General features: G+C 37.5%; 1 protein-coding gene across 26 annotated transcripts in view; it reads right to left on the reverse strand.

Annotated features, from left to right (window-relative positions):
- Positions 1-18,577, reverse strand: part of MFF (mitochondrial fission factor) — a 31,577-nt gene extending 13,000 nt beyond the window's left edge. For 2 of the 26 annotated variants that reach the window (XM_081813473.1, XM_081813469.1), the window contains exons 1-6: positions 17,980-18,380; positions 12,931-13,151; positions 11,818-11,987; positions 5,806-5,894; positions 3,120-3,194; positions 2,041-2,118 (exon numbers count right to left, since the gene is read on the reverse strand). In XM_081813473.1, the coding sequence (XP_081669599.1) occupies positions 2,041-2,118; positions 3,120-3,194; positions 5,806-5,894; positions 11,818-11,987; positions 12,931-13,151; positions 17,980-18,281 (935 nt within the window). In that variant the 5' untranslated portion in view covers positions 18,282-18,380. Of the gene's footprint in view, positions 1-2,040; positions 2,119-3,119; positions 3,195-5,805; positions 5,895-11,817; positions 11,988-12,930; positions 13,152-13,228; positions 13,254-13,280; positions 13,356-14,066; positions 14,766-15,018; positions 15,131-17,364; positions 17,504-17,979; positions 18,382-18,403 lie in introns of those variants that run through there. The other 24 variants (XM_081813476.1, XM_081813474.1, XM_081813483.1 and 21 more) reach the window with 23 other exon arrangements.
- Between the last annotated feature and the right edge of the window lie 859 nt (positions 18,578-19,436).

Genomic DNA, 19,436 nt, shown 5'->3' on the forward strand with positions numbered 1-19,436 from the left:
TTGATAATCCAAAGTGAGAAGTATTATAAATACGAAAGCCATGTTTTCCAAAGACTATTTAGAAGAGAAAGATCTAAGCCGTATCTTGGCATATTGAGAAATTAATTTATCACGGCTGATTCTTCACAGGAATTTGGCCTATTGCTGTCAAGATAAATGCAAACTTCTAGGTACAGGCTCATGGATGATTACCCTAAATGTCTGTCCAGAGATTCTGGAATATATATAAGCCAATTTAACAACTGACCCATGATACTTGGCCAAACCCATATTGAGCATCCAAGAAGAGTAAAAAGAAATCAGTATTATTTGGGATACAAAGTCTAGGTACAAACCTTCTACTCAGCCTTCACTTTAGGGAGTACAGGGAAAACCTGAAGTTCTTGCTCTTTGTGAGAGACCAGATTGAATTCATGTTAGAAAAGTGTCACCAGAAGCAGAAATAAGAAGGCCAGTTCTGCATTACTATAATCAAACAATCCAACTTACATTCTCTTGATAGAGCTGCCAACAAACTGGGCTAAATTTAACTTAAGTTGTAAAAGACTAACCGGTACAATATTCTGATTTAATAATTAAAGTTTTTGTCTTTGCATTTTAGGGCTTAAATCGAACACTTCGCACATCATTCTGCATCAGTAAATACATTAGCTACACACTAACATATTAAAGGCTATAATAATCAGCATTTAGAATTATAATCTTAGAGCAACAATGTCAATAAACTAAATCCAAATTCACGACAGAAGTTTGACGGATTTTTGTCCACTAAAAATTACAGAAGGGTTACTTCCTTTGAGAGAAATAATTTTGTCAGAAACAAGTGATAGGAACTATTTATTTAAAGTTCTAAAAGCGCAAGTATTTCCTGTCCATACATGTGAAATCAGGTGGTCATTTATAAAGTAGTCAAGCATAAACTAATTTCAGAATAGCTGCAAAGAATTCTTAGGAGGGAATGCACAGAAGGTTGAGTATGAAAACAGTCAACAAGATCTCTGCTGATTCTAAGATTCTACGCATGATCATATGAAAATTGGAATATGATAACAAATGAAAAAAAACTTACAGGTTCCTCAACTGTAACTTAATGAGAAAAAATATTGTAGAAAGATAAAAGATGAAATTAAGTCTTTATCAATACTAGTAAAGATATTTATTTCATCAAAAACCAACATCAAAAGCACACTTGGATTTCTGGTTGTTTCTCAAAAGAAGTTAAAGTTCCAAAGAGTAGTAAGAAATTTAACTCACTTTTCTGTATTTATTTGGTAATCCTTCATAAATACCAAAAACAGAACAGGAACTATTTTTAAAACTGTTGACCACTTTGGGCAGTATATGTATAGATTAAATGCCCTTGATTAACATTTATTTCCATCTACAGTTGAACCAAATGATTAAATCACAAATGACCAAAATTACCCTAGTTAGAAGCAATAAATACTTTAGCAATTTTTTCTTTTTTAAAGCTTCAAGTGGTCTTGCAGGTGTTTTTTTTTCGAATAAATTTAAGAACAAAAAAGAATAAGCCCATTTTAGCAATCAGCCTGATGCTAGCTGGAACTTCCACCACTGACTGGCATCAGCTGTGGAAGGAAACAGTGCTTTTAGGATTTTTATCTCTGTCCACTCATCCACCCAACCAAGGTGTAGCGACTTTTTGTTTTGACAAGTGAACTACTGTGAAAAACAAAAAAGTAAACATATTGCTAAGGCACTGGGATTATTAAAGCAAATGTTATAATATTAGTAATTTAATAGAAATGTACTTTGATAATAAATTGATCCAAGTAATGTTATAAAACAGCAAAATCTCAACTTTATCTTTTTCTTTTACAAAAGATTAGGAAACTTTGAAGAAAGCACTCATGTTTACCATATCATTTCACCAGTAATAGATCCACCTCATGCGTATATGAAATCTTACTACATGAATGTTAAGTAAACAACACTAGCCAATGTGAGAACTAAAATTTAAATGAAAATTTATTTGGCATAACTATGTCATTATTAAAAGATCAGTCCAAAGTCAAGTACCTCTTTCCCCAAGGGTTTTCACAGGAACAATGTTTCTCAAACTGTGAGGGTATAACCTCTTTGGTGAGGCTCCAACCTCTTCCAAAAAAAACAGTAAAAGTAAAATCATGAAAACGGGGAGAAAAAATTTTCATGGAAACACAAATTTTGTACCATTTCTCTTGAAAACATTTTTTTTTTTTAAGATTTTATTTATTTGACAGAGACAGAGACTGAGAGAGAGTGAGAGAGAGCACAAGCAGGGGGAGCAGCAAGCAGCGGGAGAAGGAGAAGCAGGCTCTTTGTGGAGCAGGAAGCCTGATGTGGGGCTCAATCCCAGGACCCTGAGATCATGGCCTGAGCCGAAGGCAGATGCTTAACCAACTGAGCCACCCAGGTGCCCCATTTCTCTTGAAATTTTAAATAGAAAACTTTAATTTTTTGCCACTGTCTAAGGCAATTTCCTGGTTCCTAGAAGCATAATAAGAGAACTAGAATAAGAGAAAAATCAACTTCTGTGATGAACTGCATTGGCTGTTGAATTCCTATACAGCAGGCTGAAATATCCCCACAAGAGGTCAGTCACCCCCACACCTTGTTCTGTCACACTTAGAGAAAGAATGGGTTTAAATGATCTCAAAACATTCTTCTAAGCATTATTTTAATCTATGGAATTAAAAAAAAAAACTTAATGACAAACACTCTTAAACCCCATTCTCCTTCTGGATGAAAATAAGGCAGACACCAAACCTGGTTAAGTTGAATCTATAGAGAACTAATATGCCAATGAAAGCAAAAAAAAGAAAATAAAAAAGGATGCTTGGTCCTTATGTGTAAATTATTCCATTTTACTTTCACCGCTATACTCCAAATCATACATAACTTCCTTAATTGGTCTAGTTGTCTTTTTCTTTTTTTTTCCTTAACAAAGTGTATGATGACAGTTCGAGAAATCCTAAAACCCAGGTACTGAAAAGCCAGACAGTAAGAGCATTAGGGTATTATGTGATGATAATTACTTAGTGAAATATTAGTATAACACAAGCCTGCAAAATCAAAACAACTCCTAGTTGTGAAAAGCACAGCAGATAAAATCTTACGTGTACTCCGGTGCAGAAATCGGTGCCTGGAACCTTGAAATTTTATTTCTTGGGGCAGAATCTGATCTGTGCCACCTTAAATAATAATTATGCTTCTTTTACATATTCAGCTTTTATAACAGAAAGAAAAAGCTAGATACAAGTCTACTGGTCAGAATTCATTTTTGTGTCAATAGCGGACAATAATCAATCCTACTAACTCTTGAAAGCAATTAAGAAAACAAAGGCCAGTGCTCCTGCTCTTATGTCTGTACGTACTTCTACTCTTAAAGCCAAGGAATAAAATAAAATGGAGGCAGGCAAAGGTTCATGCACAATGACACAATTAATTTTACATTACAAAGAAGAGACTAAAATAGGCAAAGACAGCAAAAGTTTAATAACTACATTAGTGGAAGTAAAACGTAGCTGTTTTACATCAACAATTTCTTCGTTACCACACTACCAACACTGAATATATAATAAAGCTCATTATATAAAATTCCTAATGTTAATTACATATAGAAGGCTTACAAATGAATTCAATTATAAATTTTAAAATTAATAGTGGTAGGGGAAGAAAAAGCAAGGTTACATTATTAACAAAAAGATGGTCAAGCATCTTTCCATAACATGGTAACATACACAATAAAAAAGTATGGTTAATCTAAGTATGGTAATATAAGAATTTCACTGTGAAAATGTAGTTAAATATGCATGTTATTTTTACCACCAAAAATTAAAACATGAGATTTTCAGTTTTGTTAAACATCTAGAAAGTGCCATTAAGGCAAGTGAAACACAAAAAGAAAGCAAACATTAGTTAACTCTGTTAATCTTCTCTGTCATAAGGAACTTAGGTTATTGGTAAACTACAAAAATACCTATGAACTAATCATCTACTCTAAATTATACCTCTCTAGGATGGTTTTCAAACATAGTAAAGCTGTTTCCTTTCTCTTCAACTCAACTCAGCTACCAATAGTTACTTAAAAACCAAAAGTGATGCTATACTAAAATAGTCCTGCTTTTATCTCACTAGTGTGAAATTTCAAGTTTATTAGAGACCTAAATAATAAACCACATCTTCATATAACAGAAAAGTTTATTAGAACCCTTTGCTACCTTGAAAAATATTACAAATAGAAAATAACAAAAGCCCTTTGGTGTATGCTTAATCATTCTGATAGGTACTAAATATCAAGAAGCTATCCCAGCCATCAACTATGTAGCCTTTTTACTATTTGTGTAATATATCTGGAAATATTCTAGAAAAATGGATTTCATGGACCAGCTGACATCCCTGACAATCAGGTATCTTCAGAGAAACATAACTACCATAAAAAATTGTCATATTAATGGTTGAACTTTTCAGATATTTCCTGAAGAAGAGATATGTTCATTTTCACTTACTGTCTTCCTATATAACCCTTCAGAATAACTAGAACTACTTTGGGAGACATTTCAAGATTTTCCAAGAAATCAGAGCAGTTACAGCTCTCCTTTGCACCTACCACAAGAGAAGAGAGAGCCTAATCCCATCAAAGCCCCTTCTGCATCCATATATTCTTCAGTCAGTTCCAAACTAGAACTTGATGTGGTTTAACACAAATGGTGTATTGTACTGTGCTCTACTTTATCTGTGTATACATTTAAGTGTTTCGCTTTTATCTAGATTTGCAAACTCTGAGAGATGTACCATCTCCTGATTCTGTTGCAGTTCCCAGAGAAGCTAACAGGATGCTTGGCATCAAATATGGTTCATGATGAATGAGTTCATGAAAACTGACCAAAAATGTAATGAGGAAGATACATTAATTTACATAAACAATCTAAATCATCTATTTAAAAAAGCTACAATCACCAATGGATTTGACACTTAAAATTCTGAACAGATTAGATTTTAAAGGGCTTTTTTATCTGTAAAAATCCATTAATTTTAATGAAACAACAAAAAAATCTGCCTGATCTAAAACATCTTATAGCGGGGTAGCTTTAAGATCACAGTATGATAATATAACCAAATAAAAAAGAAAAGTTTAAACAAACAGCCCTTTAAACAACATACTTGTATTTTTGGAAGATGAAATGGATCTAACAATTCAATGACTCAGTAGGCAGAGAGCTAAACAGTAACCCAAGGAAAGTAAAACAATTCCACTTGCCTAAGCTACATTGTTTACCATGGCTCTTTAGAAGCAGAGCTGGAAGGGCTGGTTCACAATCTGAGGACAAATTGAATAACTTGAAAATAAACACACTTACTTAGAGTGTTTTCCTTTTGTTTTGTTTTTTCAACCTACATGCTAAACATTTTTGAAGGTTGCACAGAACTGAGCACTTACATTTATCAATCTCTCTTAAGTATACTTTATAAGCAATTCCCCAAATAAGTAGATCATACTTCTAGAATTCTGCCATACACATAAAAGAGGATATTGCTACTGGAAACTTCTCACAGCATATTTTAAGGCTATAAAAATAACTGCAAAAATGTAAAATTGATGTAAATGTAAAATAGATTTCAAACACTTAAAAGCAAATTATTTACTTTTTTCTTAGGTTCTTAGGCAGGAAACACATACGTTCCCCTCTTTTTTTTTTTTTCTCATATTTGGGAGTAAAAAAAAGAATTATTTAGAAAAAGACAGGAGAATACATGGAGAAAACTAATGAAGGAGATACACTGCTCAGTGGTTCTACTCACATGGAGTCAGCTCTGACCAGCTGTCCGTTTTGGCGAACAGCATTTTCACTCATAGAGCGCTCTCTTTTTAGCCTGCCAACTGCACGGATCTGTGGGGCACAAAGAAAGGGAGAGGAACAGAAAATATTCTTAGTAGCCTAGTAGCTACTTAGCATCAAAAGAACCTTAATCCAAGGTTACTCACAAAATTTACAGAGAACATAACCAAGATTGCTGCCAAGCATGAGTACAGGTTAAAACAAAACAAAACAAAAACCACCTACTTATTATAATGCAGATAAACTTAGGAATGCTTCTTTACCTACTGAAAAAAACTACTTCTGGTTTCTATTTTTTTTTATATAGATTTATTTATTTATTTATTTGACAGAGAGAGAGCGAGCGAGAGACGGAACACAAGCAGGGGGAGTGGGAGAGGGAGAAGCAGGCTTCCCGCCGAGCAGGGAGCCCGATGCGGGGTTCGATCCCAGGACCCTGGGATCATGACCTGAGCTGAAGGCAGACGCTTAACGACTGAGCCATCCAGGCGCCCCTGGTTTCTATTTAAGTATCAATCTTACTTGGTACCATTATATTTTTATTTATTGTAATTCATATAATACATTTATATTAAGAACAATTTACAACAGTTTTTAAAGGCATGTATATTATAGGAAATGGGATGTAGTTGTATTACAAATAAATGTTCCAGGCTTCTGGGGTTAAAACAAATTCAGATTTGGTTGGATATTTGAAAACTAGACCAAAAAAAGCCTTGGTACTAGCTTAAAGGTTTTGGCATTCCAGAAATGGCCACAATCTCCCATCGCACACGCTCTCTTCTTACAGAATATATCACTGACCTTCTCCATTAAGGGATAGGATTTATGTTCCCTTCCTTTGCAATTGGTTGGGCTGGTGACTGCTGTAGAGATGATGCAATGTGACTTCTGAGACTAGGTCATAAACAGCAATAAGGCTTCTGCCTATCTTCCCTAAGCCGTTCATGTTTGGAACAGGGGCACCATGATGTGAAGATGCCCACGAGTCACATGGAAAGGCCATGTGTAGGTGCACCCACCAGCAACTGAGCCAGTATCAACAGACATGGGAGTAAACCGTCAGATGATTGTAGACTCAGGCTATAGAGTCATCCAGAGTCATCCCTAGCTTTGAGACTTCCTAGCTTAGACCCAGATGTTGTAAAACAGAAACAAGCTTTCCCCATCATGCCAGCTGCAAATTCCTCAGACACAGAATCCGGGTCCATGAGCAAAATGAAATTTTGGTTCTTCCTTTTTGTTTTAAGCCACTTACTGTGGGTTATTACAGAGCAATAGAACAATGGTAATCACTAACTTTCCTGTTTAGGGTTTTTTTGTTTTTAACTAGAAATAGCCATGGCAACTTCATCGTTTTTTTTTAAAAAGTAAACTTTACTATAAAGGACAATTGGTATGTGAACCAAGGAACTTGAAAGTTAAGATTTTAAAAAACACAAATCAGTACCTAGTGATGATTTTTTTAAAAACCTGAGAGTAGATTACCAGGTTACAAGCACCTTCAATGGAGAATAAATCCAGATTCCATGACAACAAAATTTAAAACCACACTATACAGTACATAATTTCAGAGCATGGTTTAAATTTGGTTATGGGTTATGAAACACTTAACCACTTGAGCAAAAGGAAAAAAAAAACACTTCTAGAAACAAAAAAGGAGTCAGTTTGGAGCCTACTGTAAGAGCTCTTTACAGTTAAACCAAAAATAAAAATTACTTTAAAGCAATATATATATGTGTGTTAAGTTATATACAACTTAAATATATATATATAACTTAACAATATATTGTTATATATGCATATACACACACACACATATATATTGGTGTTATATATATGTATATAGCTTAACACCTCCTCAATCAAGTACACTTGATTCAGAAAATAGTACTGGGGTGATCTGTGAGAATCCCAATGATTCCTGCCTTCCTACCTACTGCACAGCTGTGCTTGCTTTCCCTAGAGAACAGCTCTTCCATGTTGCAGGGATCAAGATGAATTCTCTACTATTTCTGCTGTTGTGTTTTGAGAACTAAGATTTAAGCAGGACAGGAAGTGACAGAAGACAAATTATGTCTACAACTTCAACACAGCCTGGAAACTAGAGGATCCTAAGCCTGTTATTTTCACCATCTGAAATCTGATTTAAAGATAACTTACCAGGAACACTAAGCTTGATACTACCGCCATAATGGAGGGAAAAAGCAACTTCAGACAAAAACATACATTTGTCATGCCTTCTGATATGACCAACTTGTATCCTATAATACCAAAGTGCATGGACACAGCCTGAGGTGATAAGGAACATATCTTTTAAAAACTTCCACACTTTAGTTCAGTCATGGTGGTGGTTTTTTCAATCCAAGGTTTTTATTTATTTAAAAAAATTTTTTTTTTCCAGCTTTACTGAAATCTAGTTGACAATTCAATTCATTCAGACCCAACCGGCACTGATTACCCATTTAAAAACTTGTATTCAGTCCGGAAGCTGAGAAAGTTTCCCAGCTTCAGGTAACCTCCTGTAGGTCTCAGGGTCTTGTGTGTCTGATAATAGGCTTAAAATTCCTCCCTCCTCATTTATACCGCCTAATCAATGCTAAGAACACTAAGAACTGTCATGATTTGGTTATTTTGCAGTTTCTTACCCAGATCAGTTTACCGTTCAGTTCCTTTATTAGTTTCCTGTGGGTAGAATCATCAAGCAATGGTCATGTCCCAGAGTTGCCTTCCAAGTACAGATTAGATATACTGAAAGGGTTCATCAACTTCCTCTCTACCAGCCAAGCCTCCAGATTTTACAAACCCTGTCTATGCAAGGGGATTATCTGCATCATGCTTTAAGCCCTCTCCATGGGTTCCCTTGGGTTCTTCAAGCCAGTTTAGGAATCCAAGTGCAGTTACTTTCTGCAAACTTATTCCTCGTATCAGACAACATTTTAGACAACAATTTCTATAGCCTTCTTCATAAGCCACCTTCTTGTAGTCTCCTTTCTTGCCATAGACCAGTGGTTCTCAACTAGGGATGATTTTGCCCTCGGGGACATTTGGCAATGAATGGAGAAAATTTTTCCTTTATTTTTATTGTGATAAACTACACATAACATAAAATTCACCATTTTATTTTTTTAAAGATTTTATTTATTTATTTGAGACAGAGAGAATGAGATAGAGAGAGCATGAGAGGGAGGAGGGTCAGAGGGAGAAGCAGGTTCCCTGCTGAGCAGGGAGCCCGATGCGGGACTCGATCCCGGGACTCCAGGATCATGACCTGAGCCGAAGGCAGTCGCTCAACCAACTGAGCCACCCAGGCGCCCAAAATTCACCATTTTAAACTACTATACAATACAGTGTATTTGACGCATTCAAATGTGTAACCGTCACCTCTACCTAGTTCCAGAACATTTTTATCACCCAAAAGGAAATCCTATAATGATTAAGCAGTCATTCCCAATTCCCCTTTTCCTCAATCCAGCGGATTTGGGGGGCCAGGAAGCAGGGCCTCTAACTGAAAGCATGCTATGATTGATACCTTTCCTCTCGCATGACGATACTCATACCTTTCATTATTCTCTGCTATTAAGAACTTATAACCACTAATCTGCTTTCTGTCTCCATGGATTTGCCTATTCTGGATATTTCATGTAAGTGGAATCATAAAATACATGGCCTTTTCTGTCTGGCTTCTTCGATGTAGCATAATGTTTTCAAGGTTCATCCACGTTGTATAATGTATAAGTACTTCATTCCTTATTATGGCTGAGTAATATTCCACTATATGGATATACCACATTTGGTGTACCTATTCTTCAGTTGATGGACACTGGGGTTATTTCCACCTTTTTTAGCTATTAGAGACATTTCTGATTTTCATGATTTGGAGGATTCCACTGGTATCTAGTACACAAAGATCAAGAATGCTGTTAAACATTCTACAATGCAAAAGGATAGCCTTCACCACAACAAAGAATTATCCAGTCTAAAATGTCAACAGTGCTGAGGTTAAGAAACCTTGGCATATGCTGTAAAATGACTACTCCAGAGTCAATGATTCAGGGGATCTCACTTGATAGGTTCTGACTAGCATCTGAATGAATCGTCAATGCAGCACTCAAGGCCTTACTGCCTCCTCTTTCAATCCATCTTCTAGAAGCTACTAGAATTCTGGTTCTTTTTCCTTTCTCCTCTAGTCAAGAGGTTGATTGTCTTGAAGGCTGCCTGACCCTTCCGTGGACTTGAAATACAGATCATCGTCTTTGCCTTCCTTTCAATAGGCAGCTGGTACTAATGTCTGAAACGCCTCTCTTGCATCTCAGGATTTGGCTCCTGCCACAGGATCTTAACTTTTATAACAATAATATTTAAACATACAAGCTTTTAACATAAATTAGAACATGTGCTAAACACACTACACACATTATTATAGTTAATTCTCACAATAATCTTAAGCACTTGGCATTATTCTTATCTTTCTTTTAGAGATGAGCCTTGGAATTGTTAAGTAAGTTACCCAAGGTTATGTCATTAGTAAGTAGCAAAGTAGGCCTTCAGAATTAGGTCTCATTCTCAGCCCAAGTTTTTCACTCCAGTGCTATGTACTTTGGGCATTTATCGCTTTTGACTAAATGTACTCCTACTATTGCAGGAGTAAACCCCATAGGTCTATTGAGGGCAATCCTGGGAAAGTAATCACTCAAGAAAGTGCCTGACTTGCTTTCAATCAGTTCTTCTCACCAAGTAGACAGTTAAGTAACTAAAATAGTGGGAGCAGAAAGATCAAAAGGAAAACAAAACTCGAAGCGTATTCTCCCCTGGTAGAATCCTCACTCTAAGATATTATTATCCACAGCAGCAATTTCCACTGGGAACTTTTGGGGGGCCAAGAAGCAGGGCCTCTAACTGAAAGCATGCTATGATTGATACCTTTCCTCTCGCATGATGATACTCATACCTTTCATTATTCTCTGCTATTAAGAACTTCGTATCTTCTGTGTGTGTTGGTGTCTTTCCCTCACTCATGCCACCATGCGGGAACTCTATCTCACCACACAGGGTCTTACACAAAAGCTCAAATAATGTTTGTTAAATAAATACAATTCTACAAGTATCTCAGTGCCTTTTCACCATGTGAACACTCAAATTTAGTGCTTTTCACCAAGCATATATCTAGAATGTCCAAACTGGCACCTATATTATCTCAGTTACCTCAGCAGAAACTTTCAACCTAAGAACAGGCCATCCCCAGTACCAGGACACTGCACTCCCCTGGGTTATATGGATACTTTACCCTCGTTGGTAAGGACTAACATGAACAATGACACACAGGCAGTTCCACTATCAATAAAAACATGTTTGCACATTGTCTTATACTAGCTTCATGACAACACAGAAGTTCAGAAGCTACAGTGTAAAAGCTGCAACTCTAAGTATCATCACAGGAAAGAAATTTTACAAGATTGGCCCTGAATCAATGGGAGAGGCAAGATCTGAACTTTGCTACTAACACCTCATTAGTCGAAGCTGCCATATTTAGGTCAACAGGGCTATTAATGTTACAAGGTACATTAACTTAGTCAGGCTTTTTAGCAAGCAGGGAGCCGAGGTAGTATCAAGGAAAAAAAGAGCTTTCTTTGCCCTGTTTGCCAGACTTCTTTTGTAACAAAGTGACGCATTAATTTTCTATGCTAAACTCCCAACTCTTTCAGTATTGCTTAAGGTATAACCCCTGGCCATAACTCCTAGACCATGTGAATGTTAATAATTTCCACAAAACTTCCATTTTCCTGAAACATAACATTTAAATTTTAAAAAATTATTTGGGGTATCTATATACCAGAATTTATAGTAAGCAATGGTCCATGTGGAAGGCTTTCATTACATATTGCTAATGTAGGATTTCTAGCTTTCAATCCTCTTTACCTTTTGCTTTTGTCTATATTATTTCAAATTCAGTTGATGTTAAAACTCTACTTACTTCTTCATTTTGAGGGGTTGGAGGAGGTCTTTCTAAATCCAGAAAATCTAGTGGTCTTTCACTTAGTGTAAGTACACGAGGTGGTGTTTTTAGTGCCAGAGGTTTAAAGGGAGTTGACTGAATAAGGTCAAGATCTGCTGGTCTTGAAAATGGAATGTCTTCATTATTTCCTGGGAGTAAAAAAATAAAAAGGAAAGGAGGGAGGTTTTAAAAGACAGTGGTTTTATTAAAATGTATCTGCCACTACACATCCCCTACAATGACTAAAATTAAAGACTGACAGTACAAAGTGTTGGCAAGGATGTGGAGTGATAGAAACTCTCATACACCACTGATGGGAACATAATATGTACAATCAATTTCAAAAACAGCTTGACAGGTTTTCATAAAGTTAAACATAACTTATGGTATAATCTAGCAATTCCACTCCTAGAAATATGAAAACACACATCTCTACAAGAACTTGTACTTTAATGAAGCTTTATTCCTAACAGACCCAAACAAGAAACAACCCAAATCTCCATCAATAGGTGAATTCACAAACAAATTGTGGTATATGCAAATAGTGGAATAGGACTCAGCAATAAAATGGAATGAACAACTGATACAACCAAGAACAGGAAAGAATTTCAAAAAACATTACACTAAGCAAAAGCCAGACCCAAGAGTATGAACTGTATCATTCCATTTATATGAAACTCTAGAAGAGATGAATCTAGTCTCTGGTTATAGAAAGGAGATTATTGTTGCCTGGAATTGAGGCGGGAGGAACTTAAGGAGATGGGGCACAAGGAAACCTTTCAGGGTAATGAAAATGTTCTATATCTAGACTGTGGTAGAAGGTCACAGGAGTATATGCATTTGTCAAAACTCATCAAGCTTCACACTTAAAAATTACATGTATTTTATGTATGTAAATTATGTCTCAATTAGTTGAATTAGTAAAAAATACTGTCTGAAATTTCAGGCGATTATAATAAAACTTTTGAAAATAATGTAAAGTTGTATTTCCCATCCCCTTTTCTAAATAGTATTTTGAAAAACCCAGAAGTTTTCATAAAAATACATAAAACAAAGACTTATCAGATAACTTTATAAACAAATGTAAAATACCTGCTACAACAATCCTCTCTGGAACCTGCATAATGACACTAGCGTTTGGAACTCCTTCTTGGAATCCTTGTTCCAGGTCAGCATTTGGTGGTGCTACCTTTAATTTCTCCGGGACCCTCATTTGCTGACTAATACCTTCGGTGTATTCCATTTCATACTGAATTCGACTAATTTCCGCCATCTCAGCAGCAGTGGGAGAAGGAAATGCTGCCCCACTCACTCTGTGGGCAAAAATTTAAAGACGGGGTGACTGTTAAAATGTCAGTCTTCTTTACGAAGTGAAGTTAGAAGACAATACCTTGTAGGAAGCGCAAAAGGAGACTTCTCATTTGTGAGTAGTGAATACGTACAAAGGAAAAGTAAAAGACTGAAGAAAATGTTTTCCTCAACATAATGCCTTCTCACTTATCAGCTGAAATGGCACCCTAAGGATATTGGTTAAAAGCAAAATTTAAAATTATTGTATAACCACAAAACAAATGTGCATATACATATACACTACCTTTCTCTCTGCATAGCTATGCATGCAGCTTATAAATCAAAAATGAATGAAATAAAACTTAAATTAAAATTTCCTAGTTAATAATTTGAGGGAAAGCTACTAGGATTTTATAAAAATAAATTAGGAATTGCTGTCATGCATGAAAAAAATAAAACCTTTTAATGATGAAAATCAAATTCATAAAGTAAATAAGGCTAATTCTAAATTTATTTAAAAAATGTATTCCCCTGAAAAATCACAAGATACAAATTCAAACTTCTCTTACTGAATGTATACCTAGTGACTGAGATGCAATGAACACCAAATATAGAATATGTAGCAATGAATCCTTCCTGGATGCATTCGTTTCGTGGGATTAAAAGCTTCACATTAACCTGTATTTAATTTCATATTTACATGTATATTTTTTAAAAAGCATAACATGCCTTAATGGGGAAAGACAGTACAAATGCACTGAATAACTTTCTAAATTAGAGAAGGATCCGTGCTTCAGGAAAATGCAGAGAAAAGTTACCCCCAAATACAAAATGTTGAAAGAAGTGTAAAAGAGCATGGTTAGCTGATGGCAATCAGCTTTAAAGCCACTATCTCTCAAGCCTACAGTACCAGCTCAACTGAATAAAATGTCACTGACCTTCCTAGGGGTGTGTCACTGCTTGTTCTTTTACTCATTTTTAATACAGTAAATACACGTCTAGAATAGCTATTAAGATACTGCTACCCTGTAGTTCAGTTTACTTTATACAACAATTCCCCTACAGATCTGAACTTTTTTGGAGGTGTACATAACAACACGGACACTGCTTTTCCAGCTGTAAAAAAGAAAGAATAAAAATCAGTATTTCAACAATTCATTCATTAAAAAAAAACCATGAATAAAAGTAAATATCTACTTAAAATTATCTCTAAGACTTGATTTACAAAACCAATTCTCATATTTATCCCAAACAGAGTTATTCTATACCTCAAAACTCATAAAGATGATTTTACACACAGTCACTATTTTATGATTTCCCAAACAGGATAATCAAACGTATATAAATATATGAAGTCAGAGTAAAAAAAAAAAAAAATTTTGCCATAAGACTCCTTTAATCATTATATTCTGAAAGGGGAAAAAGTCCTTTTCTTTTTTAAGGCTTAAGTACAATACAAGGAAGAAATCATGAAGAGAATGTAAAGGGCAGAAATAAATATATCTGACGTAACCTAAAAAACTGATGTATAAGTAATGGTTTCCTTAAAAGGAAATGGCTTCAAAAGCCAAATTACACTGAATTTTCAGCAAAAGATATTATATATAAATCAAGGGCAATAAAAAGTAAAGACGGTATAAAGGTGAGTCATACCTGGGGTATTTCCTAAACTCCATGTCAGAGATGTGTTACAACCCTTGAACTACCTCAGTAAGATGCTTAGGAGAGTTCTTGGAGGTTGCTTGGAGTGCTAAGCCCTGACAACTGGTTAATTATGACTGCTAAATTGCTTCCTTTATTCTTTACCAAAATGTGTGAATTTTAAGGATCTGGCATGCAGATGGTTTAAAGACTAAGAAAATAGATTCAAAAGACAAAATTTTTACTCACAAATGTGTACCAACTACAGCTTGCTATTTGGCACTATCTGCTTCTGTGCTTCATATTAAATCCTTTAACTCGCTTCAATGTGCCTGTGCTGGATTTAGAGCCACTTTTGTCCCTAGGGGAGAAAAATAGGAGCTCATTGAAAACCTACATGATACCAACATTAGGGATTCATTGCTGGAAATCCTCTACATGGTAAGTCACCAAAGATACACAACCTTATATTAAGAAACCAATACAACACAGAAAAAATTAACAAGCTTACCACCAATTTTAGTCCCACGGACAGGGCCCTACAATCATTCATTAGTTAATGCAAGATAAGATAAAGAACTGTCATCATTTCTGATTTGAATTTAGAAAGATGTGACAGATGAAAAATATTTAAGTTTGAAAGAATCTTAATACTTATGTGTATATAGATATATATTAAGGAGGAAAAAATGCATTTTGGCTAAATTTTCATTCAGCTATTTTCATGCAATACTTGATTTAATTTCCTATTTATTTCATTCACAACTTTCAGTCAGTATTTGAATTTGAACCAGTAATATATGCACATGGTACAAAGCACACAAGAACATTCAGAGAAAACACAGTGTCCCACCAGACCCTATCCTATAACCACCTAGGTCCCCACAGGCAATCTCTATTATAATTTTTGTGCATCTTTCTAGAGGAGAAACTCTCCAATACTTGTGTGTAGATGAAGCACAATAAAAGCTTATATTCAGATATGATATTAAAAAGAGGTATCTCAAAATAATCATAGTCTTGGGACATTATAAATTGAAGTTTTATAATAAACAAGGGACACAAATAACCAGAACACTATCTCCCTGAAACGTGCTGTTCTCCCCACTCCATTTACTGCATTTCAGTCATATTGACTTCCCACCAATACATCATCCCATGAGGTCAAAATTTCATTAGTTTCATTCTATAGCAACATCTTATGAGAATCTGTCAGCCTGTAAAATATCAGACTTAGATCATAAAGATAGATGCTGAAAAGACAACCTCTAGAAAAAGCCAAATTTTCCTGTAGCATATTTGAACTACTTAAATTTAAAAAGTAAATAGAGGGGCGCCTGGGTGGCTCAGTCATTAAGCATCTGCCTTCGGCTCAGGTCATGATCCCAGGGTCCTGGGATCGAACCCCGCATCCGGCTCCCTGCTCGGCGGGAAGCCTGCTTCTCCCTCTCCCACTCCCCCTGCTTGTGTTCCCTCTCTCGCTCGCTCTCTGTCAAATAAATAATAAAAATAAAATAAAAAAATAAAAAGTAAATAGAACTTTTCTAAGATATAACACTGTACTGTCCTAATTAGATCAGAATCTATCTTTTTTCCTCCCTCATTAGACTGTAGCATTTTTGGTATTATCTTTTGGCAATACATAAAATAAACTTCTCATATGGAGTTAAGATATTAACTCCAGGGGTTCTGTCATTAGAATCTATTAGGCAGCCAGTACACGATTCTCCGTCATATAATTAAGGAGACAAAATCTCTCTCAGAATCACAGATGATTTTAGACCTCTAATCTCTAAGCCTACAAGTTCCCAAATAGCAGTAATTTACCAATTTTATAGTTTTTTCCACATTCCCACGGTGCATTTACTCTCAACCTACATTTAAGTTTTTCTTTAACTCAACTTTTAAACATCTTAAATGTATTTTATTTTTTTACTGCCTTAAACCATACATGTATAAATACATGTAACCAAAACATAACTAAAAGAAAAAAATCCTCATCCATATACTATTTAGAATCAAGTCAAATTCCACTCCTGGAAAGTGTCCCAAATTTGGGACAAATGATTCAAGCTTGACTTTCTTATTTTCTATATTAGAACACTGGAACCCAAAGAAATCGTCCAGGAAGTCGCAGAAACAACTTGGGTCAAATTGATTGTGGTTGCAAAGATTTATATAATTCTCCAATTATTAAAAAAAAAAAAGTCCGGTTCTTTATCACTTATTGTGTGGACCTAGTTCAAGGTTTTTATATAGGTCACCCTGTTTCCGTTCTCTTTTCAAGCAACTATACTTTAAAAATAGGTGCATTAGCAAATCAGGTTGTAGTAATGCAGGATTAATTGTAGTTTGGAAAGAAAAGCCACCAAAAACTTGAAAAAAAACACAAATCCACAAATTTTAAAACAAGCTTATGAATCCACAGAAAACAAGTTTCAACAGCAGAAGGGAGGAAAGCAACTGCTAAACTTTGTAATCCTGAAACGAGGCAGCCCTATCGGACAGGAAGGGATAGAACACACAATTTCCTTTTGGAAAGAACAGCTAAACCAATTCCCAAGTGTTTGAAACCAAAAAGATAGCAGGTCCTACACATAATTTAATTACACGGGGAGAAGACTACTAAGTATAACTAAGTCGTTCTAATTCTTTCCAAATCCATTTTCCTGAGGGTTTTTCCTTTGGGATCTCATTAGCCGACGAAACTGACACAGAAACAAATGCTTTTAATCTAGGGAGAGAAAACATTTAAGGTCCTTCAGGTCAAGTCTCTCAGTGGATGGGAGCCTTGAATACAACTGGCTCCACACTGGGGAACGAGGGCTGTGGGGCGTTTCTTATCTGCCGCAATGAAAAGCTGTCACCACTTGGAAAGGGTACTCATGCCTACAGAGCGCCCCTTGCTCTAACGCTGTAGGACGCGGCCCGGGGTGTTCTTGCACCATCCAAGGGGCCTCGTCCTGCCGGTGAAGGTCGGAGGCTCGGCGGAACCGGCGCCCGAGCTCTCCTCCTACGGCTTCCCGGCTCCTGGAAGGAAATCCGAGGAGCAGCTAACTCCCAGCATCCACACCTGGGAGCAAGCGTGCTTACAGACCCACCCGACCCGGGGCCTCCCGCCGCCGACCGGCTTCCAGCACCGCCTTCCTTTCCGAACACACGTATTTCCCACAAAGCAAAAAAAAAGAACAAAACAAAACAAAAAACTACTTGTCAAGCCGGCTGGCGTCTGGTCCAAGGTCATTCTGAAAGGGGCCAGAGCCTCGGCCGGGAAGGATGAGGGGAAACCCCCAGCAAAGCTCCGCGTTCAAGCTCTCAGGACGCCCCCAGTGTTTCCCCCACCCCTCCCCCAGACTGTCAAAATGAGACCCCGACCTAGAAAGGTGGGGGCAGGTTAGCCCCAAAACGTTCGCAGGAGCGTGTGCTGCTCTCCTCAGAGACGGAGGAGGCGGCAAGGTCCTGAGGAGGAGGAAAGGCCAGAGCCCGGAGGTCGGGACTCGCGGGGACACCATGGACCGGCCGGGGCCACCGCGGGTCCCTCCGTCGGCCGGACGGTCACGGCCGCGGCGAGAGGCCCGAGGCCGGCTCGGGCCGCGAGTCGCGGGTCCCGGGTCGGGAAGGCATCAGCACTCACCCCTGGGCCCGCTGGAGGGTCCCCGGCGAGGGCCGCCGCCCGCCGGCTCCCGGGGCGTTCGGCTGGGCGCTCCTAGAGGCGGTTGGCCGAGCGCACTGCGGCGCCGGGGCAAAGCACCGGCCGGAGCGGCCCAAAGCGGGCCGGCAGAGACGCGAGAACCACCGGGGCTGGCCCTTGCCAGGAGCCGTAGCTGAGGCGGGTTCCTGGTCATGTGACGCAGGGAAGGGCGGATGTGAGGCTCACGCACAGGAGCGGGGGCAGTGCGACGGCGATACGGGGACATATTTGTTGAGGGCAAAGTGCGCCAACCGGAGGCAACAACCCTTCTGTGGTTTGAGTTTGGTTCACGCTTGAACTTAACTAGAGTTCGTGATCTGTAAGACCCACGTGTTTACAAGGTAAACCTTCGATAGCCAGTTAAAATGACTATTTTCAGGACTGTTTGCATCAAAATCTCTGTGGCGTGAGGCCTAATACTCTGAATATTTCACCAACTCTGCAGGTGATACTCCAATTTTGATTACTGGTCGAGCCCTCTAATTATTAGATGTCTTGACAGTGACCGCTGCCCTGACTGGCTTCACTAATCCCTCACTATGAGAATGCTGGAAAAGGAGAAGTTCGGTTTTACAGTAGTTAGCAGCCTTGTTTAGCTTCGGGAGAGCCCTCTCTGGATCTAACCAGCTAACTAACTTCCCGTGGGAAATTCGGTGCTATGCTGCCCAACATTGAGACAGACTGAAGCCAAATCGCGGGATATTTTGTATGCCTGAATTTTAGCAGTCGAACAAGGACATACACATGAGTAGGTACTTCTCTAGAATCTAGAGATATTCCAGAGCGGTTACCATTCTTCAAAATAATTTGGGAAGCACTTTGAGAATTATGTTCTTGGGTCCCTTCTTAATAGTGGCAAACCATTCTTCTGTGAGAATAGATAGATTTTAGGAATGATGCGTCATTCCAAACCAACCTTTTGGGGGAGGATAGAAAAACCAAGCTGGGTAAACCATCCATAACCAAGACTTGTGGA

Source organism: Leptonychotes weddellii, chromosome 3, assembly GCF_054177405.1.
Source record: "Leptonychotes weddellii isolate Sample4059 chromosome 3, ASM5417740v2, whole genome shotgun sequence".
In the NCBI taxonomy this organism is placed as follows: Eukaryota; Metazoa; Chordata; class Mammalia; order Carnivora; family Phocidae; genus Leptonychotes; species Leptonychotes weddellii.